The sequence below is a fragment of the Montipora capricornis genome, chromosome 11 (assembly GCF_036669925.1).
Source record: "Montipora capricornis isolate CH-2021 chromosome 11, ASM3666992v2, whole genome shotgun sequence".
NCBI lineage: Eukaryota > Metazoa > Cnidaria > Anthozoa > Scleractinia > Acroporidae > Montipora > Montipora capricornis.
In genome coordinates this window covers 6,171,308-6,195,428 of record NC_090893.1, presented here as the reverse complement: position 1 = coordinate 6,195,428, position 24,121 = coordinate 6,171,308, and the positions used below count along the sequence as shown (strand labels likewise).

Sequence of the window (24,121 nt, the reverse complement as noted above, 5' to 3'; positions counted from 1 at the left end):
TGAAAAGTCATTTGTGAAACTGTGATCCCCTTGCTTTGAAAAAGTGTCCTTTAACATATTTTCAAGGATACGAAAAGAAAAATTCCTGAAAAAATTCATGTGGCTTCAACAGGATTTGAGCCTATGACCTATGTGATGCTGGTACAATGCCCAACCAACTGAGCCATGAAGTCAATCAGATTTGTCGGGCTCACCTGAATTTTTCTGGTATCTATAAGGGAGCATTCATTATTTAGAAGAGGGGGTGGGCTAGAGGAATTCAGCGGAGGGTACCGGTAATTAAATTTTTTCTCAACCAAAAAAGGATCACCATAACTTTGACACAATAGGGAGCTTAAGATCCACGACGATGACGTCGACGAAACGCCACAAAGCAATGATATCATTGGTTAAAAGAGCATAAATAATCGTGCTGCACGTGCAGCACGGATTTAAGCTCACATTTGTGCGGTTCTCTGGGTGACGACGACGTGAAATCACTAAATTTTAGGTTTTGGCGACAACGTGAGCATGCAACAGCGAATTTTTCATTCTCTATTTTCAGTCTGAAACCGCTCGTACCAATTTATTTTTAGGATACTTTGCCCACATTGTACGACGTGAACAAGATGGAATAACCGCGAAAGACTTTTACGAGAGCAAAGTTCTATTTTGAGGTGACGTTTTCGTCGACGTCGGCGTCGTAGATCTTAAGGTCCCTAATATGGGAGGGGGGGAGGGGTCACTTTATTTTTTCATCTTATAAATACAGGTTTCTCTGAACTCATGAAATTATAGTGCTAGTTTAAATGAACATTTGCGACTGTCCTAAATTAAGCTCATGTCTGCATTTTCATAAACATACCCCTTGGCAAATCAACTGCTTTCATTGTTAGATCCCCATTAAACTTGACACAAAACACAAAAACAATGTCTTTAGCTCTGTAAAACAACTAAAGTTTGGTTAATGCAGGCTGGTGAATGTTACAGTCACTAGTGCTGTCACTTTCAGACAAGACCAGGCTTGCTGGTAGGGAATCAGAAATATACTAAATTAGGCTTTTATTAGCAACTTCAGAGAATCACTTATCTGATTGTAACTGTCTTTTACAAAGCCTTTGTCTCCCTCCTTGATAATCTTACTAATCCATCAACAAAATGCCTGCTTTCGCAATAGCTATATCCATATACTGTCACTGTTTACTCTAGATAATTTAAGCAGAACTCTTGCTAGTTTTGCATTTTCCGTTCTGACTATCTGTTGCATATTGTCCCCACCTACATTGGTCTCGTATTGTTGGCTTCGCTCCGTCATGAACTGGTTTCTGAAAATAACTATCTGAATTGCTTGCAGAAGGGCCAAACTGCCTTCAAAAACTTAGTAGAAGTTCCATAAATGCCTCTAATCTTTCAACTTTTGGAGAGGGAATCTAGCCCTGCGATTTCTTTTTCGATGGTTTCCCAAGTGCTTTGTTGGTCCAAGACAGACAACTTGGGCTAGATAGGGAAAACCATTACGGCAGAAGAGTGGCCGATTGAAGGTTGCCTTTTTTCTAACCAACAGGTGTGTCTGAAGGAACACAGGATTGTGTAACCATGAATACAAACATTTTTTGGTTGGAGGAGGGGGATACCATAAATTTAGCCCTTTCACAGGGGAGGGACACATCTTGTTGACAAAAATGTAAAGAGAGGGCCGGAAATTTTACCTTCATGCTCATATTGATTCCTCTGGCCAACTCCCTTACCCCCTTTCAAAAAATTAATGATGCCTTAGAGACAAGAATGTTATTATTATTGTCCATGGTAGATAAATGCAAGGATCACTTTACTTATCGGTCAGTGTAAAACACAGACTGCAGACCAGGGGTAAAATGCAGACTGAGGTTATAATTTAACTGTTGAAAAAGCCCAAACCCATTAGAAATGCTAACAGTTAAGCCTAAATATTGTTTTAGGCCTAAATAGGCCTAAGGTTAGCATTTCTAAGGGGTTTGGGCTTTTTCAACAGTTACGTTATACTTATAACCTCAGTCTGCATTTTACCCCTGGGTCTGCAGTCTGCACGTTTTAGACTGACCGCTTTGCTTAATACTCTTGCGTAAAGTGGCATTATTTAAAATATACTTAGCTGTGAAGATATATACTTAGCTGTAATTTAGAAAAAAAGGAAATGCAGAAATTTCCTTTGAGCTATTTAGAAGTGGTAGCCCGCTACAAAAAGTGGCAGGACAACAGACTGTATAACGTAATGTATTAAAGCAGTATGAAGTGGAAACAACGATAATCCAAGTTGCATATCTTACGTCAATCTTATGCAAGCCCTAAATACTATAATAAAGAAACTTCTTTTTTTACCTTAACTTTTTGAGCCATAGTTGCGATTTTGAGTGCCACGCTGCGAATAGTGTTCCCACGCGAGCAAAGTCAATATACCAAGGCGTTCCATGAACAACCGGAACTGCTGCCATGGGAGACTGGGATTTAAATCACAAGACAACAACCTGAAATGGCTTACTCCTCAGGGGGATTCCTTTTAACTGCTGTTCTTTACATTTTTACGGCTTGCGCCTTAGTGATATCTGATGGAAATGAGCGAAAGAATGTTTTAGTCATAATCGGCGACGATGCAGGCTTTGAAACTCAAGTTTACAACAACACCGTGTGCAAAACACCGAACCTCAACGCACTTGCAAAACGAAGCGTGATATTTGGGAACGCGTTCACCTCCGTGAGTAGCTGTTCACCAAGCAGATCAACCATATTAACAGGTAAATAATTCATAAACAACATCGATATCGATTGTTGCCAACAATACGATGTCTTTAAAAGCGTCGCTCCCCTCAGATCCCAGATTTGATTGTAAGGTAGATGAAACTAAATATGTATAGATAATCACGACTTCGAGTGCAATTTGGAATAAATAAGCACGAGTAATTTTTTTCAAATGGGTGAGTGCAATGTATTGGCCTGGGAAAAATGTGTGCAAGAAAAATCATGTGATTTCTTGTTGATAATTTCCAGGGGGTGGGGGTTTACTCCCTTATATGGGCTATATAGGTATGAGCGGCACCAAAGGGTATGCTCTTTTAACCATTCTTAAGTCTGCAATAGGGTATCGATTTTGACCATTTTGGTCTGAAATATTAGCTATGGTTTGTGCACTTAAGTCTTGCATTAGGTATGTATTTTTAGAGGAAGCTACTTCATCATCATTAGGCGATAACACCATCAACAAAAGCCCATTGTAAATTGTTACACCAACCATGTAACAGCTGAAATTTGTCTGAAACAGGGTATCAAATTTTTCGTCAGGTCTGAAGTAGGGTAGGGAAAATCGTAGATTTTGGTCTGAAATCACAGGTGCCCCAAGCTCAGTGTGAGGGAAAGCCGACAAAAATACAAGGATTTGTATGGGATCCTGATAAAAGTCCTGAGAAGATAATTTTGTGAAGAAAATTCTCAATTAAAAAGCATAACCTTATTGGTAACCAGTCTTTGTTTGTGGCTAATGGTAACAAGTCATTGTTAGTCTTTATTTGTCATCCCTGACACAGTTACATTTTATTATAACCGTTGACAACCAAGGAACTGATAATGGCTCAATTCGCATTGAATCTGGAAAAAAAATACACAGGAAGGAAGCGACCCACAATGGCAATAAGTTTAGGCTTTTTAATTGAGAACTTTTTTGTAAAATTATCTTCTCAGGTCGTTTATTGAGATTCCTATACAAATGTTTACATTTTTGTTGGCTTTTCCCTCACACTGAGCTTGGGGCACCTGTGCTGAAGTAGGGTAAGGGCTTCAGGAAGAAGGCCCCACCCAATTTTGAAATAAGTTATCGTAATTATGCAGGAGAACGCATGTTTTATGAGTCAAATGAGTCAATGAGTCAATGAGACTCACACTCAATATAGCAATAATTTGTTGATTAAGCCTAAGCCCTTGTTTCAGTGATTAGGCCTAAGCATTCTCTGAAATTTTAGCTTTCATTTTATGGTTTAATTAACTGCACTAACTTGTTGACTCATTGACCCATTGACTCATGACTCATTGGCTCATAAATACTTAACACTCATCATGCAGAGGCAACTCACGGGTATCACATATCCAAATTTAGCAGCAGCCAACTAGGCAGGCATTTGATTATCTATCTGTGAGTTTCTTCAATCATTGACCAGTCAAAATGCTTGGTTGTTACCGGTACCTCTTTTTACACCGAATTAATGCTTTATTCTTTTCTACACTTTGTTTCCTAAAAACTGCATTTCTCTTTGCCAATCATACTGGAAAATTTTTCAGTGTATAAATTTACCAATATAAGGGAGGATAATAAGGGAAGCAACACACAGGGTGATAAGTCTCCCCATTGGGAAATCAAGGCACCTTAGGCTTCAGACCTCGGTTGTTCAAAAGGTGGATAACGTTATCCACTGGATAAATCACTATACAGCAGATAAACAATTGCAAAACCAATGGAGTTATCTAGTGAATAGTGCTATCCACCCTTTGAACAACTGGGGCCAGGTAGCACATGGAATATAGGTCTCCTAAAGAATACCCACTCCTGTGCACCTGGCCCCGGTTGTATTAGAAGGGTGGATTGCGTTATCCACTGAATAAATCACTATACACAGGATAACTTGATTGGTTTTGCTAGTGTTTATCCGCTGGACAGTGATTTATTGGGTGGATAGCGTCATCCACCTTTTGAACAACTGAGGCCTGGAGCAACTCTCAGGATAATTATGTGCAACTATTGTTTTCTTAAAGTGGCATCATTTGTGAAATGATGCACTCCATGAAATACAAGGAGGGTGATAAGTGGGTCACCTCGCAGCTCTTACAAGGTCTCACCTGATTGGAGACCACCCTTGAGGTTTAACAAAAGAACAAATAACAGAAACAATGGACCCTAGGCCTAAAACAAAAGGGCCATTGTTTCTGTTACCCTAGGCCTAAAACAAAAGGGCCATTGTTTCTGTTATTTGTTCTTTTGTTAAACCTCAAGGGTGGTCTCCAATCAGGTGAGACCTTGTAGGAGCTGCGAGGCTACCGTGATTAGTGCAGTCACGCAAGACACCAGGCACTAAGAACAAACGCTGTAAAAGCCAGAATCGAAAACCAAAATGTGTGGTAGTCATGATGAAACTGTGCAGCATATTTTGTGTAGTTGCCCCAAGCTTGCGCAGACAGAATATAAAAAGAGACACTATGTTGTTGGGTGGGTCATGCATCGGGAGTTGTGCAAAGAATAATTATGGAGTTGATTGCAGTGTTTTTTGGCAATTTTTATCAGGCCTCCCACAACACCAGAATGGCATGTATGGACTTCACCAAGATGTCCATCACTTTAACTCCTTTGATGATGTCAGGAGTCTGCCTTTGTTGTTGCAAGAGGCAAATGTGCGAACTGGAATCATTGGAAAGAAACATGTGGGGCCTGAGACAGTAAGCAAATTACAAGACGTATATTTGAGTGAAAGATGTATGTATTTCAGGACAGAAACAGTTTGCTGATAAAGGAAAACCTTTCCAGGAAAATCAAGCCTAATATTTTTTCGTTGTTTTAGCTAGTGTGTCTCTCTACTATGATGTGAAGGGTTTTTTCCACTGTTACTTCAGTTTTCTTCTTTCAGAAAAAAACCCATCATTCAATTTTGTCTGTTTTAATTTGAGCCAATTTGATTCAGTTCCCAGAATTACTAGGGCTCTTGTGCTTGACTAATTACCACCTTGAGACTTCAATGAAGTGGTGATGATGATTTTGATTAATTGTCATGTCATTTACTTCAACTTTTGTTTGACCTAATACATGTAAGTTTCTGATGACTCGGAAACAAAATATTAAGACAAACCTCCATGCTTCAATGGGAGTCCAGATTGAATGGCTTTGTAAAAACGGTCAGTGTAAAATGTAGACTAACGTAATAATGTAACTGTTGAAAAAGCCCAAACCCTTTTCAACAGTTACATTATTACATAATTATTGGTCAGTGTCAAATGCAAGGTCACGTTCTTTTGACATGATACTAGTGTCTTAAGAGTTGCTTTCAGATGCATCATCATCATTTTATCATTTTATACTGTGTAAGTGTTGGTTTACTGGTTGATTGAACATAGTTATTAAGGTTCGTAATTTTAATTGCTTGACAGTATTCAATACTGGTGAGCCCTCATAACTATGATGATGATGATGATTTACTGTGCTCAGCCGGGTATGAGAAAGTGACCATTTAGTAATGTATAACAATAATATTATTATTATTCTCAGTTCTCATTAAGTTATTAAATACTTGCCTTTTTTACTGTACTTAGTCTAGTATCTCTTGCAAGTTGCATTATAAACCTTGATGTTTGGTTGAAAATTTGTCTTAGGCTCTATTACTGATTACATTTTTAGGCTTATGTTTAGTGTCCTTTGCAGCCGTTATTGGGGCGTGGTGTCGCGCGACGAGCATTGCATGACATCCAAAAAACAGCTGCAAAGGAGACTAGCTTATGTTAGGCTCTATTAATGTTTACATTGTTCTTAGACCTAGAGAGAAGAACATAAACCACAATTTTCTCTTTTCTTTGGAAATCAGACTGTACCTAAATGGTAACTTAAGACACTTTGAGTAATATGTTATCTTGTTTTCGCAGGTTTACCCATTTGAATTTTCCTTTACAGAAGAACATCATTCCATACTCCAAGTTGGTCGTAATATCACTTACATCAGGGAGTTGACTCGTAAGTTCCTTCAAGGGTCGCAGAATGACACCAGGCCATTCTTTCTGTATATTGGCTTTCATGATCCTCATCGGTGTGGACATACCCATCCTGAATACGGTAGGTTGACTATTGGGTCATCTGGGTAAAAAGAACTTATTCATGCAAAGCAATACACACTACCTCCTGTTTAAGCAGAATTCTACTCATATTTTATTGCTCAGGGTCTGCTTCAAATGAAACAGGATGATCAACAACCAACATGAATATACATGTACATTTGTAAAATCATCCTATAATTTACTTAAAAGACAAGCAGGGCTTGTGCAGTGGTGTCAGGGCACTTGCCTCCTATCATAATCAACGTGTCCCAGGTTTCGGTTCCTGGATTTGGTGTAATACGTGGGTTGAGTTCATTGGTTCTCTACTCTGCTTGGAGATTTTACCTGGGTATTCTGGTTTTCCCCTCTCCTCAAAAACCAACATTTGATTCGATTTCAATATACAGTAAGACTTGACCCAAATAAAATTATTACAGTATTACACCCAATCAAACAAGTATGTTTATTGTTTTATTCAAAAAGTTAAATAGTCTCTGTTTCCTTTGTCCTCTAACCCTTTTAGTAATGGAGCATGAGTAACAAAATTAGGAGACAAAGGAAATTGAGAAGTAATACAGTTGGATCAAATTTTTACCACTGACAATGATGTGACCCAGAGTTGAATAATTTGTTATTTCAGCATTCCTTTACTTTTTTACTTTATCAAGTGCATAGCTTGTCTGGCAACTTTTTTAGGTTCCTTAGCCGACTTTGCTTTCTTCGCAAAGAGTGCGAATGAATTTTTCAACCACCTGCAGCTAACTTAGTTTGTAAATCTTAAGTTGTGTTCCAATCAATTTGTACAGGAAACTTTTGTGAAAAGTTTGGAAGTGGAGAACCAGGCATGGGTCTGATACCAGATTGGAATCCCATTCTTTACTCTCCTAATGAGGTAATTGTCCCATATTTTGTACAAGACACACCTGCTGCAAGAGAGGACATTGCTGCTCAATACACCACAATAAGTCGTCTGGATCAAGGAATAGGACTGATCTTGAATGAGCTACAAAAGGCTGGTTTTGAAGATAATACACTAGTTATATACAGTTCAGACAATGGTATTCCGTTTCCTACAGGGCGCACAAATCTCCTTGATCCTGGTATGGCTGAGCCCTACCTTGTCTCATCACCTTATGCAAAAGAACGCTGGGGAGAATTAAGTGATGCTATGGTAAGCTTGTTGGATATTGTACCAACTGTATTAGATTGGTATGATATTAGTTATCCTAGCTACCAAATTTTAAAGAATGATGTAAAATTAACTGGGAGGTCTGTGCTACCATTACTGCAAAAAGAACCATCATCAGGCTGGGACGTGGTTTTTGCAAGTCACAATTTGCACGAGGTTACGATGTATTACCCAATGCGTGTGGTTCGTAATAGGACCTTCAAACTGATCCACAATCTCAACTACAAGATGCCATTTCCTATTGATCAGGACTTTTTTGTGTCCCCTACATATCAAGACCTTTTGAATCGCACAAAGGAGGGAAAGCCTACAAAATGGTTCCGCACATTGGACCAGTATTATTATCGTGATCAGTGGGAGCTTTATGATTTGGGCAATGATCCAGAGGAACTGAAAAACCTGTTTGGAGAACCAGATTATCAAGATGTGGTTGAAGAGTTGCACAGAAAACTGCAGGTTTGGCAAAATATTACACATGACCCTTGGATTTGCTCTCCAGGTAGTGTGCTTGAGAATAAAGGAAGGTATCCAAGATCAGGGGTATGTCTTTCTATGCACAATGGAGTTTGAAAAAAATACCTGTGATCACTTTCAGGCTTTGAGTGAGATAATTTGGAAATATATACCAGGTTATTTAAATATGTCCGAGTATCTCTCTTCAGGTAGATTATGTTATTACTTGTACATTTAGTGAGAATTGTTCTAAGAAATAGAATGTTTATTGATGAATGAGAGAAGTTTTCCGTGCTCATCACTGGACAATTTCAGAAATAGTCGCCTTTTTTATAGACACCTGAAAAGTTCAGGATTCGAACGCATGACCTATGCTATGGAGATACAATGTACTACCAACTGAGCTATGAAGTCACACAGTTAGCAGCAGGTCAATTTGTTCCCGTGAGATGACTTGATGAATGAAGTGTGTGGCTTCGTAGCTAAGTTGGTAGAGAATTGCACTGGCATTGCAGAGGTCATGGATTTGAATCCCACTGGAGCCACCTGAATTTTTTAGGTGTCTACTAGGGCAAGACACTTTACTCTCACAGTGCGCAATTGCTTACATTGTCCAGCTAAGTGCGAAGAACACTTGTCATTTGTCAATAACTTTTTGTTAACCCATTGAGTTCACCCTTGAGTGTTAGACTTAATGGATTTTTCTCGTCAATGGGGAGTGTCCTAGGGCATTTGAGGTGTGAATCGGTTAAAATTATTTTTTTACTGTGACTTCTGCTTTGGACGAATCATTTGAGGTTGAAAAAGCCTTTATATACTCTAAAGCACAGGCACCTAATTTTACAAGTTGGTATTTTAACTTAGCCCAGGTTTTTTTTTGCATGAACGTTGCATATTTTGACTCCTTTAATCATGGTGTACAAGTGGCTATGTTTTGCCCAGCTGCCTTGACTGATCTAATCAAAATGCAATGATTCCTCCTGCATTTTGGAAATGGAACACACCAAACTGTTGATGAACTGATGTAAGTGGGTAAAAAAATTAACATGTAAATGATGAGGGATGCATGCATGTCCATGTGTCACCATGCAAATGAAAGGCATTGAACAGTTCTTCGCCACTGGATGATACTAGCATTTGTGAAGTTGAAAAAAAAAAAAATCATTAATTAACCCTTTGACTCCCCAAGTCGGCCTGAACCGGCTATACTTAGAATTTTACTCTGTCTAACGCCAGACAATTTTACTCGTCAATGGGGAATCCCCAGGAGCCAATGGGTTAAACTTATTTAAGTTACTTTTCAGCAGTTTCCTGTGAAGCTGTTTATCATTCTTTACAAGGTGGTGGTAACTTTTAAGGTGGCTCAAACCAGTTTCAACACTCGAAAGAAACACTCTTACATAGAAGGATTGACACTACAACGCTTTATCATTTAACATCAATGTTATGATACCATGTCCAACACCAATTATTGTTGAAAAAGATTCAGTCATTTTTGTGGCAACATGAAAGCCCTGCAAGAACACCCCATACTTTGGATTTAGCTGCCGATATCTCAAAAACGAACCAAGGTGACCCCCATTTTTTATTTCTGAACTGTAATCAACATGCCAGAATGAAACTTTCTGCAAAGCTTAAAATTCTATGGAGTGGATTCAGAGCCACCTTAAACAGTTGGAAGTTGAAGATAGCTCTGAATCCCCTCCACATATTTTTTTTAAACTTTGCAGAGAGTTTCATCCTGGCCTGCTGATCACTTTTGTGCAATTAAAAATTGGGATCACTGACTTCGTCTTTCAGACATGAGCAACTAAAGCCAAAATATAGGGTGTTTTTGCGAGGTTTTCTTGTTACCATGGTAACTGGTTACGTCACAAAAATGACTGCATCTTGTTCAGCAATAATTGATGTTTCACATGGTAGCATAACATTGCTGTTACGTGATAAAGTGTTGTAGTGTCAATCCTTCTAATAACAAGGTCGCTTAAAAGTCTTGAATCTGGTATGAGCCACCCCAAGTCTCCAAAACAAGATTACTCGAGAGCCTCAGTTTTAGTAATGGCAAAGTAGTAATAACTTTCCCATGGGAAACTTCGTGATTTCCAAGGCTGTATCGGTGCGTGATACTCTAGGTGATACCTTCAAGTGTGATCATTGTCCAACCTTCTTTAGCATTGTTTTAGCAGTATGCAAGTGATTTTAGAGGATTAGCACTTCTTATGAGCATTTGGAATTTTTTGTTGATATACTGTGCTTTTTCCCTGTAAGCCATGATAAAATAGTTGGCTGTGGGTGTTGTTTTAAACAACCAGATGAAAATGTTGAATTTAAAACTGAACCCCTTTCCTTTTTCTAACATTATCAAGGCTTATCTTATTTCATGACAATTTTCTCCACTGGATGGATTTAATTTCCAAGTAATTCAAGAATACCTCCAAGCCTATCAATCACTGTCATTAATCTACGATTGAAAGTAACATAAAAATATAAAGTGCAGAAATTAGGGTCAATTTTATGGTGCACAAAAATAAGGAAAGGCTGTCCTTTTAGTAGTTGACACTGATAGGACAAGCAAGTTAATTTTGAAAGGCCATTTTCTCAATCTGCCAAAGGCTTTTTGTAGTAAGTGGTTTTACCTGTCAACTTGCATCCTGGCAGTGTTATTTAGATAGGCAACTGAAATAATAGATCTTGTCAGACAAGGCAAGGGTATCATCTGCCAGCCAAAATTTATTTTAGGTCTTGCAAGAACAGAGGAACATGTTTTTCACTATCTCTGCAAACTTTTGGCATTATTACACAGTGTGACTTAAAGGAATAAATAATTTTATATCCAGGTGAACTTATTCTTCCCAGATTACTGTGGAATATAATTTGAGTCACCAGGCCCCAGTTGTTCAAAGTGCAGATAACTTTTTTCCAGTTGGTAAGTCACTTGCTGACATTTCCATTCTGTGCACAGAGTTGAGTATTTGCTCGCGTAACTGTGAATATGCACACTCTAAACACTCCCACACAAAGGCATGTACAAGAACCTTAGCCAACGTTTGAGTTGGAGTATATTTTTTATACTTTGGATAGCGACTTATCCCCTGGATTACATTATCTGTTCTTTTATTAACTGGGCCCAGGAAGTCAATTATATTGAACAGTTGCCAAAAAAAAAATCATTGAGCTCTTTTTTTAGGCTAAATCATTTAAGGAGACCACAGAGAACATTTGACCTGAGTTCATATCAGTTAATAAGTATGCAAAATTTTCATAATGGCATTGAGAAAGGGAATAAAAAATTTCAATATCCTTGAGAAGGTTAACAATAAATTAATTAGGCCAAGCTTCCATTTAAGTGGAATTGATGTATATGCTTTCGTCTTTGTAAATCTTTCGGAAGAAATAACAGGAATCAAGGGATTACTTGAAAGTCTGCTTCCTCCATGTATATTAACCTTAAGATGTATGTAGAGAAAACTCATAAATGAAGTTTTTAGAAGAACAATGATTATTGGTAGAATCAAAGAAAAAAACTGTCCAAGATCATATAAAACCAAGAAGTCCTTTGGTTGGTCAACAGTTTATCAAGTGCAATTTGATAGCCACCATTTGATTCTTAATGATAATTTTGGATGAAAAGAAATATCAAGAGCAAAAAAAATTGCCCTCTAAAAAATGTAACATCTGCCTCGTGTATTCCTCCTATTTCAACCTGCTTTGGTTAAGACCTCTTTTCTTGCTTAGATAATTTGGTCGACAAAATTGTTCAATTTTTATGTTACTGTACAGCTCAGCGCTGTAAAGATATTGATGGAAAAACAAAATGTACTTAGCTTTTCCCAATTGCTTTGAGATGTGCAAATACGATGTGACAGCTTTGGTCAGAGATGCCAGTTGCTTATGTAAATAAAAACGGATATAAACTGACATGTCAAAGGCAAAAAAAATCTTTTTCATTGTCTGTCAACTTGTTTTGACAGCAAAGAGAGAAAACAACCAGAAAACATGGAAATTGCACAGAAATAAAAGCAAACTGAATTCCTTATCCTTTTAGGCACAATTACACCATATAAATCTCATTGGAAATCAAGATTAATAACTCTCAATGAAAACCAACACAATTTTTTCCTGTGACACAATTCACCAGACAATATTATTTAACTGAGCCAGTCAATTTGAGGAAAATAAAACTCAAGACACTGGAAAGCCAGTTTGACACAAATAAATTTCCAACCATAAACATGTGCTTTTGTACTCAGAATTATATTTATCCTTCTATTCTGAGCTGTGATTTAAATAAATGTAATGCACTGGTGCATTGTATGTCAATGTTAGATGGTTACCCCATTTAATTAAACATTTCCTCTTTTTTCATTTATTTTTTTCCTTCTGAAAAGCCAGGGGATATTTCACAAGCTAATTTAAATTTGAAAGTAAAATAATGTTTTATTTTTGTTTTATACCTTGCAGCACTTACTAATGAGAAATTGGTGCTAACACAAATTCTCCATCATATGTTTCTGCCAAGGCATTTCTTTTCCCACATTCTTTGCTACAATATTATTCTTGTCAAGGTTTACTGGGTTATCAGTGCTTTGCAATTATTTAGCAAGAAGGCCATAATTACAGTCACTGCCATAATGTGGAAAAAACCTTTAAGAATTGTTGATTACATTCAATGAGAGATAATATCTTGGAAATCTTTCCATTTAATCTTTTGTGTGATTTAAAGCTTTGAAGGAAAGAACATTTACACTTCATGAATATTTAATTAAAAAACCTCCTGAACAGGAAAAAATATTCACTTTCTTTAACACACAAAATGTTTCTTACACTGAATATAGCTCTTTTGACCTGTACATTTATTTACTCTTCTCTTAATAATTCACTAATTCTTATAGTCTTATTCAAAGTAAATCAAAAAAAACTGTCTTTTGCTTTCACAATTACTGTACAGTAAGCAATTACATTTTCAGATGGAAATTTTCATAACAACGTTAGGAGATGGTCAATTATATAAGGTGGAAAGTGGGAAAACACAGACAGATAAATTACATCCAGTATTTCACTGAACTACATTTCTTTTATCAAAAGCACAAATAAACATAGGTAAATTACCCATTTCTTCCCTCAATCTAAAATGAAGATTGATAGCTCTTCTCACAATTCATTAAAATTTGCTCTTGAAAATATCTGAATGTGTGATTACATGAGGAATGAAATTTACATTTTAGACTAAGCAGATGTTTATTTCCACTCTTATATTTTTCTCTCTCACATAATTTTCAATGTACAGGCAGTGAATTTTTTTAAACTTGAATTCCATATATTACTTCATAAACCCCTGTAGTGGAATCTTTCAAAAATTTTAATTTGAAAATACTACTTTTAATACAAATGTTATGGTCTCTTTGCTGACAGAAAATTATGGTACACCAAGCCACATCAGATGAATCTTTCTCAGCAAGAGTTAAATTCAACACCAAAACAGTATTAGACATTGATTTTAAATTAAAGTTCTCCACTAAAAACACATTCACAACTGAAAAACTCCAGACTGTTTTTTGGCAACACAATTTTTGTAACATAGCAAAGGACAACTAGTTCACAAATGTTTGTTTGAAAATTTGAACACTGCTTTAAATGCATTGTGGAAATAACAAAATCTACAGTAAAAGGTAAGGCACATTTTTGCTTCCTTTACATGAATATTCAAACAGTGTCCTCAGGATAATAGACTGCTGTCTTTATCCCCTACAGATAGGCATTAGAATGTGAAATAGTAAGCAATTTTATTGCCATCAAATTTCCTCAAGGGAACTAGACTTTTACGGTAGGTTGACTCAATTAAAATTTAAATTGAGCCTCTTTTTAACACAGACCAAACATCATAGGAAGACTGCAGAAAGGCTTTTAATCAAACAGCTCACAATAAACAGGATTGGAACAGAAATGAAAATTATCATTACTTTCCTTCAATTAAATTCACTTGCTCATAACCAGCTGAGTTGAAGAAAAAAATCTGAGATGATCCATAACAAGAAACCTAATTTTGATTACTTTGGAATTTAATGTTATTTCTTAACAAGAACATGGCAGGCATAGTTGTTGCATTTGTTCAAGCAATGTGAACCAACTAATTTACAACGATACCAGCTGTTATTTTGCATTGGTGCCTATTTTTCTTTTTCTCCAAAATCACTTATTGATTAAGATAAGTCTAGTCCAAACACCAACTCATTGTTTACTTGCTGGCCAGCATAGTACTACTTCCCCTAACTCTGGCTAGTCACTGCCTCCGAGCAAAAAATGACGATGCTGCACTAGGAAGAAAATGCAGAACCTATAAAATCTTACAGTGATAAGCATTTTGCATTGCGCATACATTACTCACTTGGCAAGTTAAATATCAAGTTTGAGAATAATAATCATTAATTTTGTGTTAAATGTGTGCTTTATGCGACCCTTTGGGATATAAGTAAAGATGTTTTTGCACCTGAATGCTCTTACTCAATTTTCCAGAAATTGTAACAATCTGCTCTACTTTAAAAGAATTGCACAAAAATGACACAGACAAGATGACTGATCAAAAGGCATGCAGAAGAAACCTACAAAATTATACCACAATGATTGATGCTTTTGAATGAACTAAAAGCAGTTTTGCAAGGCTTTCAAAGACAAGTGGATACCAATACAAACACAACTTCCAATCTCTGATCCACTAATAATTCCTGCAAATTGGCAGTTATATTTGATATACTTTGACTAAAACTTTTGGATTCTTATTTTATGTAAATAATATTTTTCCTTTCTTCTTAAAGGATTTATTCTTCACAAAAAGTAACATGTGAAACTTGAGAAATCTTCACAGAAGAAATTTTTTCTTATATTTGTCTTTAAATTTTGGTAACATGCCTATGTGACGAGTATTTGAAAGAAGAAAACACTGAACTACACATCCTTTTCGCCTAGTTGGGTCTCAGGAAACGCTGTGTGGATCCACTGTGGATAACTTTATAACTAAAACATAAAATCCCAGCAAATGGGTATTAAACATGTATCTTGAATGATCACTCTAGGTGTGTCACATTTTTTCTGCTTGACATTTCAGAATTATTTTTCACCTTTAAGTAATAGAGCAATTTTTTTCCCCAGCACATTCCACAAACAATAAGAGCTTAATTTTAATGAAATATTTCTCCCAGCCAATAATGTCATTGTAAACCCAACCTTAAACCATAATGTCAAAAATACATTCATTAATTTCTTTTCCCTTATTTTTCTTTTACGACTAAGGCACATAGCACCTGTTACCTATTCCACTGAAAGGAACCACTTTAGCTGTCACAGCTGGGTTTTGAAATATTTTCCCTGGCCAGGATCTGGTCACTCACCCAAACAGAAAAAACTCAAATCAAGTCAGCGCAAAATTTCCCAAGTTCCATAAAATATTAAATTAAGACAAGAAAGGAAAAAATAAACTCAATCATGCACATCACAGTTAATCTTTGATCATCTTTCTGATAAAGCTTGTGGCTAGGGAAATTCATTAATTTTTAAAGACTTATTTTACCTCTGAATATTCCTGTCCTCAAGACTTTTTCCAACCAGGTTTTTGATATTTCCTTCTTGCAAGTTCCATTTTGCCAGTGGAATCAAACTCTTGCCTCCTCTTACATGTTGCCAAAACCTACTGAATTTATTACAAAACTTAGGAAATAAACAAAACTTAAGTAAACTGAAATTCAAACGCTCTGTTACTGTCTCGCTATGTATAAACTACAAGATTTGTTGAAGTGCATTTACCTTAGAAAATTCTTAACACTAGCTAAAATGAACAGGAAAAAATAATAATATTGAACAAAAAACAAATTCAAGTTCCCCTGAAACAATTAAGATCCTACAAGAAAGTGAAAGCAATAATTTTTATCGGAATGGACGATTCGCTTATGTTATCTTACGATTGTTTTTTTGCCAATCGACAAAAAATTTTAACAAATGAAATTAGTAACTTTATCTTTTTTCCCCCGAATATATGTTGGATAATAGCGCGCGCTAAGGAAGAAGTGAATATGCGAAGGGATCAAACAGAGATGAAAATATATGCAAAACCACTCAAAACAAAAAACACCAGCACTAAAGTAGACTGAAGGAAAATTTAATGAAAACAAAATGGAAGATCGTGAAAAACTGCTCGATCCCAAAGGGAAGGAGCGAATCCACAAACAAATAAAGAATACAGGAAAGTAAGTAAACGAAAAAGAAATCGCAAACCACGGCTATTTGCTGAACTGTCAAACGCCCAGAAACTTGCATTAAACAAAATTTAAGAAGATTCCAACGAGAAAAAGCTCGAATTACCAAACAAACACTTTAGTGTTATTAAAGTGACGCTTTGGCTCTAAGCATAACGAAGAAATACTCCAAAACCGGTCGATTTTTTAGAATTCCGGCATACCTAGCACAGACACCACTATTTACCTTTGTAATTAACACACAAAGTCAAAAACTAAAATTCTAAATTTTTCAACTATTTTAAACGGCAGAAAGACTTTCGCTTTGCGGCAAAAACGCTAGCTCTTTGATTAAACTAAGTTCAAAAAATCAAAGTAGATCTAGGGAGACTGTACAGGAAAAAAGGGCAAATCAAAGCATTTGACGTCGAACGGAAGGGCGAAGTCGCTGATCGACTCGCCGTGTTTTCATGGCACTCAGACCTTGAATGTTCCTTGGGGAATTGAATTCAAGTTTGTCAAAGTGCTCGCATATTATTGCTTTTTAACGTTTGGCGTCTTAAACGATACTTGAAGAGGCGGTTTGTCCTCGTGTCCGGCAATTCGGTGTCCATTAAGGCCGGCGATCGCTTGTTGTGCATCGTCGTAATTTTGCATGTTAACGAAGCCAAAATTCTGGCCCTTCTTGACTCGCACATCCGAGATCGCACCGTATTTAGCAAACAGTTTGTACAAAAGCTTCTCCGGGTCAACTTTAACAGTCCCAGCGTCATCTTTTTCTGAAGGAAGGCCGTACACAAAAACACAGTAACTGCCAGGGATGAGTGCATTGGGCGCAAATGTGTTGTTGTTTGGGCTCTGGAGAAACGTGAGTGGCGAGTAGCGAAAGTTCGCGCCTTGATGATAGAGAGGCCCTACTCCGCTAGCACTGAACGGAGATCTTGTATTTCCTCGAATTTGCGGCGGCGTTAAGCTGAGAGGCGACTGAAAAGCAAAAGGAATCTGAGGCTTGTTACTTGGAGGATTGGCAAACTTGACGGTTAATTTGGTCGCTTCACTGGGATTTTCACCCGGCAACTGTGCCCCATTCAGCGAATCGATCGCTGCCTGCGCTTGAGCGCGCTTGTCAAAGCGGACGAAACCAGCTCCGCGACTCTGAGAATTTTCATCCTTAAGAACCTTTGATGTGATAATTTCGCCATATTTCTGAAAGAGCATCTCAAGTTGTTGCTCGTTCATTGTCTTCGGTAGTCCACTAATGTATAAATTCGCATTTTTTATGTCATCGGACGACGGACGAGCATAGCTTACTTTGATGTTTTTGGACTGTACTCGCAAACGGTTCAACTCTCGCACCGCTTTTGCCGCATGATCTGGCTCCAAATAATTGACAAAGGCGTAGCCAAGGCTGTTACCAGACACTCGGTCTCGAACAAGTTTACAACTTGACACGGTGCCGAATTCACTGAATAAGTTCTTGAGCTCCCCTTCGCTCATTGAAGGTGGCAGATAGTTGATGATCAAGTTCGTCTTGGAATGGTTACCGTGTTCTGTGCCATTCTCCAGCGATTCGCCGTTGATTTGGACGGGAGTACCTTCATTCATCTTGTCCAACATTTAAAAATCGAATAAAGCAAGAGGGGGAACTCTTGGAAAGATAACGAATAAATTATAAGGTCACCAAATGAACTGGTCGTCTCTGCGACTCAACCGAACGTCAAAAATTCGAATGAGAAATGAACTGTCAGAGATGGCGGCAAAACTTATTTATGTTCCACGTGGTTTGCCTCCGCACAATTTATCAATACATTGCTATACCCTCTTCTCACAATAACACTGAATTCTCTTTGTATGGGGTGGGTAGGGAAATAACCCATTTCCGGCTCTCTTTCGAATGAATTTTTGAGCGCTCTTTTTTATCAAAAGCAGGCCTTTCTTGGAATTATTTCGGCTTTGTTGATGTAATGGTTATTTCAATTTTCAACGTTTCCCAAAAGAAACGAAGTCTTCGGTTGTTTACAAAATGTAATAGGGTAGGGCTGGAGTCTGCTATTTGTTGTCGGCGTTTAACAAAGGACCGGAAAATCGGAAATCGCAGCTGAGTTTCACACGCTTGAGCGGATGGAAATGTCTGATTTCTGACTAAAGGATTATGCTAACACTTGCCAATCAGATAAATTTGCATTTCATTCAAAACAAAGCGGATTTGGGACATACAGCAATTTGACAGTTGCGTAGGGCCTGAGTAATGAATGTACGTTGGTTTGTTTTGATTCCTCCGAAAGAGTGGAAAAGCTGTTTTGTTTTGTCTTTCTTTCCATTGTTTGAACTCTTTGCGCCCCGGCCGGCCAAAATGAAATTCTCACCCGTCTTGAGCAATATTGGATGTTCCAGTTTAAAATCTGTGAAGCTCGTTCATTTCCGCTGTTAACAATGAAAATGTACCGCAGTATTCGTCGATCCATGATACCAGACATCGGAAGACATCAGCGACGTCGAATTGGCGTTACTTTGGACATGCTTTGGATAATCATGTAAAGTGAGGAGGTTCAAGCAACTTTGACAGAAATATATCGACCCTTGGAGAGGTAAGTGCGAGAGCAAATCCAGTGAGTGAGAATTGAGGCATATTTTTGGCGCTGTTGAGGGCCACTGAAGGACTAAATCTATGCATGATGACATCCGATGGATTTACGATTTAAGAAATGTTATTATTCACCGACGAGCACTTGTCTTATTGGAAGCTGTTTTGGGTATAAGCTGATCGGTGCTGCGCTCGAGGTACAGTTGCTGTCAATCCATCAAGGAAATTCGTTTTACGCAGTGAAGAAACTAAAGTCGTCGACGACAAACAAAAACGAAGTTTTGCGGAAAGTGGGAGATCGATAGCAACAGTTTTTTACGATTTAGCACTCAGGTGTTATGTTGCTTTCCCCATGGAGAACCAAGTCTCCCGAAGTGATCACGCTGTGATCATAAAATGGTGCAAGTTTTAGGAAATATACTTGTTCAAGGTTTAATTTTTCCGTCATGTTTGAAAGTGGGAAAGCTGTCCATAATGGGAAAACCATGAAAATTAGGGTGGCATCGCTTCAAGAATTAACATTCCACGATAAGATCAACCGGAACTATGCGTTATTAAAAGGTGCCAAAGGGTGAAATCCGTTATCAATTCCTCGGCCTTTATCACCAAATATAGCAAAATCCAGACAAATTCACTTGAAGAATCAATTTTTTGATATTTCACAGTGTTTTTTGTCTGGGGCTAGCACCTGTTATTTTAAGTGGACCCCTGGATATGTAACAAAAAAGGGAGTGCTGTGATTGGCTGGGTTAAACTAACAGTTATAAGCAGATCGCCTTCTCTTCTAAAGAATCACCCAGTTGAATAGCATTAACAAAGCTGTACAAAAGGGAATGTTTTTATACAGTGCAATAAAGCAAAATTCTCATTCCTAGGAAACAAAGCATCTAATAAATATTCTTTTTCCAATCTTATAAATGAATTTCTTTTCATTCAAGGTAGCGATTTCTTTAAATTAAGTTTTTGAATGCCAATATGTGTCTCTTACTGGAGACTTACGAATTAACTTGTGCATTGCATAACTCCAGTATGATGAACTCTCTTTTTGAGTCACTGGTAATGGAAGTTAAAATGATAACTTTAATTTTATTCTTTGACAGTGCATTTCAGACCCTCAGAGCAGTGATTTGTTTAATTTGCAATTTTTGCCAGAGTTCAACCTAAAAGCAAGCATTGCCCTTAATTAGGTCCAGTGAAATTTGATTTTAACTGGAGACATTTGAACAACATAAATTTGTTACCGGTACCTCTATTATCTGGTATTATTGTGTACAGACTGAAGTGCATTAAGCCAATCAATTATTAGGCTACTACAATATTTTTCCATTTAAAATACTTTATTTGAAATAATGGACAAAATAAAAAATTCAGATAAGATTAGCAATAATTTCAAAAGGATGCCAATTTTCGGATTCAGCAGTAGTACAGGTCAAAATCATTGAAAAGAGAAAGGGATGCCACTTTATTTTGAAAAACAAAGATGAAAAAAGATGAAAGAATTATGCAGAAAACATAATCTGTAAGGACTCCTTTATAATTTCAATTTTATGCTTTAACTTTTTTATGCTTTAACTTGTGAAGGTAAGATCTCTCTGAATTAAGAAAAGGCTGAATCATCATCATCAATCCAATTTTGATCCAGGTTTATCCCCCTGAATGGGGGTGGCCGGATTTACCCCACTTTGTCAGCAATCTTTCTAACTCCCACTCTCCATCTGGCTCAATTAATGGCGTCCTTTTTCTCCAAACCACAAAAAATATATATTTTTAATAAATGTATTTCCAAAGAGGATCAGATCAAATTCTGATAATGCCCAAATCTTTGATCCATACTCTGGTCTCTAATCCCCACCCCTTTTTTTCCTTGCATTTCCTGCTCATATCACCAGCATTTTGTTCACCCAAGCTTCCACCCTTTCTTCTACTTGTTCAATACATTAAAGTGGGAACTGAAGTTACTTTTTTTCATAAAATGGGCTTTTTAGAGACCCCAGCTCAAGTTTGTCAAGGGCTCCCTAAACCCTGCTGAGGCTGTTTTTGGGTGGAGTTTGGGGAGAGGGGGGGGGAGGGTGAGAACAAATAAGACCAAAAGTACCACCCTACTCAGGATTATCCTGTGTTGGACAACCTTCACATCTCTTCCATCTCTTTTATTTCATTTAGATGTTATGGTCACACTTGTCAACTAAGCTGCCTCTGGATGATCAACAGAGAAGAATCATACCACTACTGTCTTTCCACAAGATTGCCTGATGTGATCGTGATTTTTTTTTACACAATATTTCAAAATTTTGTGCAACACCTTACTTATACGAGAGATATCATTTATGTTTTCTATTGCTATTAATTTGCCAACATTTGTTTGAATGGTTGGCAACTTTGAATAGCAAAGCAGATATCTTCCCTATGCAATTAATCATGTTGCTTCTTAGTCTTGTCTGGAGGTTCAGTAAAGTCAGTCTGAATGTGTGTGATGACAAAATGCTGCCTGGTTAAACAGATGAAACCATAGTAACCCAGGGGGTACTTTACATGTGACCAGGACAAACTCAGGCTGGCATTAAATTTTTTTGGTACAGGTACAGGTATGGAGGATATCTATGACAAAATGCAATCCTCTGTACATAATTGATACAGTAATATTTCAAAATCGTGAATGCATCAGTCCGAAGCTGAAGGGCGAACACCCACTTCAGGTAACATGCAGATAATCAAAGTAAAGAAAGGCATAATGGTAAAAGTCATTACACAAATACCAGTAGGTGTAACGCAAAAAGGCATAATACAAATAGGCATAACGCGAAAAGGCATAATTATGCAAATATGACAAACAAACTGCAGTGATCAACATATGATTTTAAACCAAGCCAGTTTTCACTGCTTATATGAAATTGTTAAGAGCATTGTTCATAATCTAGTTACTAGTCTCTCTCGAAGTTTCACACATTAAAATATTTTTTCAACTGTCACTTCTGATGATGTATATATGCTGTATCATATGAAACGTGAATTGAAAATGTGTTATAATATGCTTATCACCACAGTTTGTCTATTGTACTTGCATTATGTCTTTCCACATTGTCTCTTTGTGTTATGGCTTTTGCATAATTTATGCCTATTCGTATTATGCTTTTTCACATTAAGCCTATTTGCATAATGACTTAAATGTCATTTTTGACTTTGAAAACTATGATACCTGAAACAGGTGTTTGCTCTTTAGCTTCAGATCTATGCATTCACAATTTGGAAATTACTATATCAATTACAGAGGATTGCATTTTGTCATAGATATGCTTCCATATACATGAAACTGGGACAAAATGACATCATCGATATCTGTCTAATAAATATATTGCTGACCCCAAAGCATTCAGGCTTGAAATTTGTGGACCTGGTTTCAGATAATGAGGGCAACCAACGAATCTCAGTTCTGAGGACACACTTTAAAAAAATTGGCGTTCTTTACACGTAATGGGTGCCCAATACAGAAAACTCATGGTCGTTCTTGAAATCCAATTTGAAGGTCGCCATTTACATGAGAACGGTACAAATTTTGACCGGTACAAGAGTTTCTCTTATCGATCCCAGAACCAGGACAAACCAAGAAAACCAATAATCGTTTTATGAGTATCTGCACTGCACTATATTATTCAAGAGTGGAAATATAAGGATTTCTGTTGGAAAAACGATTTTTCTCAAAATTTAATAGGATATACAGAGGGAAAAGAGGAGGAACCAAAAACCACCTAAATCGCCCTTAATCGACCCAGAAACCCTACCAGAGACAAAGAAAAAAAAAAGACTGAAGCAAGGTAAGCAATTTTTTTTATTTGAACTCGTAAATGTTTTTTTGAATTGAGACAAAAACCGTTTTCCCCATACAAATTCTTATATTTTACCCTTGCATAATATAGTAAGCTATAGTACAGTACAGATATACTCATATCAACGAGCGAAATTATATATTTTGAACTGCGGATATGAAATCAAGTAAGGCCATGATACTCGCAGTTTTGATCGCATTTTTACGTAGAGTAGCCTGAAAATTTGAGAACTTCACCCGGGTTTGAACCTGTGAGCTCGCGAGATCATTGATGGCAACAGCAAGTGCGCTGTTTTTCCTTTTAACTTGTGCTGTCATTACCAGCTTTATATTGGTAAGTATATTTGCTCCATTAGAGATGATTAGGTTAAAAATCTGGGAGGCACTACTGTCTGGGCATGCGAAATGTTCATTTCCATTTGCCCTCCGCGGCTCAAAAACGTTGCATGGCGTGACTTCTTATTTCATCGTCATCATTGGGTGACTCGAAATTTTTTGTGTGTTGCCAAATGCCAAAAAGGGTATCATGCCGAAAGAGTTACAGAAGCATAAATTATACCATTATGCGACATGCATGTCATCGGATAAGATTTCGCCTCACGGCTTCATGCGAAATGGATGTAAGGAAAAAACAGTAAAGGGTTTAGTTTACAACGGGAAAATAATGCATTTCAATCACAAACATACATAAGGAAACTGTAATTTTGCCATTTCAAAATTGTTAGTTTTTGTCTTTTGCGGAGCATTTGCAATGAGGCAATTGTGAAAATATTTAACTGCATTACGAAATGGCAGTAAAATACATGATACTTGCAGGATCAGGATAAATTGTAACTTTGCGAAACAAAATTTTGTTTCGTCATTTTTGAAAAAAAATTACGCACCCCTTAAAAATCTCTATTTAAAGGACGACCACTTGTCCTATGCAATATTAAAACTTTAGCTGACTTCTTTGGCATATGTAGCTAAGCAAACAGACTCTTTAGCAGTATTATCAGAAATCTCATAAGAGCGTGATACCCAACACAACAGCAACAACATCAGACACCGTA

The 24,121-nt window shown here is 37.1% G+C and overlaps 3 protein-coding genes across 7 annotated transcripts in view; 1 reads left to right on the top strand and 2 right to left on the bottom strand.

Annotated features, from left to right (window-relative positions):
- LOC138024579 (S-methyl-5'-thioadenosine phosphorylase-like) overlaps nucleotides 1–2,400 on the bottom strand; it is an 8,995-nt gene extending 6,595 nt beyond the window's left edge. The window contains exons 1-2 of one of the 4 annotated variants that reach the window (XM_068871811.1): nucleotides 2,338–2,377; nucleotides 845–921 (exon numbers count right to left, since the gene is read on the bottom strand). Coding sequence is in view for 1 of the 4 variants with exons in the window: in XM_068871810.1 (XP_068727911.1) it covers nucleotides 2,338–2,355 (18 nt within the window). In the remaining 3 variants the exon portion in view is untranslated. Of the gene's footprint in view, nucleotides 1–844; nucleotides 922–2,337 lie in introns of all 4 variants that reach the window. The other 3 variants (XM_068871810.1, XM_068871814.1, XM_068871812.1) reach the window with 3 other exon arrangements.
- LOC138024576 (N-sulphoglucosamine sulphohydrolase-like) lies at nucleotides 2,390–24,121 on the top strand. Of its 2 annotated transcripts, none has more exons than XM_068871806.1 (5): nucleotides 2,390–2,750; nucleotides 5,282–5,433; nucleotides 6,628–6,814; nucleotides 7,602–8,524; nucleotides 21,410–24,121. In XM_068871806.1, the coding sequence occupies exons 1-5, from the start codon at nucleotides 2,489–2,491 to the stop codon at nucleotides 21,497–21,499; spliced, it is 1,614 nt and encodes a 537-aa protein (XP_068727907.1). In that variant the 5' UTR covers nucleotides 2,390–2,488; the 3' UTR covers nucleotides 21,500–24,121. The 2 variants fall into 2 exon arrangements, with proteins under 2 accessions (XP_068727907.1, XP_068727908.1); XM_068871807.1 differs by having other exon boundaries at nucleotides 2,392–2,750; nucleotides 7,602–8,483.
- On the bottom strand, nucleotides 16,569–18,279 carry LOC138024577 (ELAV-like protein 3). Its single transcript, XM_068871808.1, has one exon. It carries the CDS (start codon nucleotides 18,277–18,279, stop codon nucleotides 17,197–17,199), a length of 1,083 nt encoding a protein of 360 aa, XP_068727909.1. The 3' UTR covers nucleotides 16,569–17,196.

Coding starts and splice junctions, on each gene's coding strand:
- LOC138024577 (XM_068871808.1), bottom strand. CDS start 18,279: ATGTTGGACAAGATGAATGAAGGTACTCCCGTCCAAATCAACGGCGAA.
- LOC138024576 (XM_068871806.1), top strand. CDS start 2,489: ATGGCTTACTCCTCAGGGGGATTCCTTTTAACTGCTGTTCTTTACATT. Junction 5,434..6,627: donor AACATGTGGGGCCTGAGACA/GTAAGCAAATTA, acceptor TTGTTTTCGCAG/GTTTACCCATTTGAATTTTC. Junction 6,815..7,601: donor ACATACCCATCCTGAATACG/GTAGGTTGACTA, acceptor CAATTTGTACAG/GAAACTTTTGTGAAAAGTTT.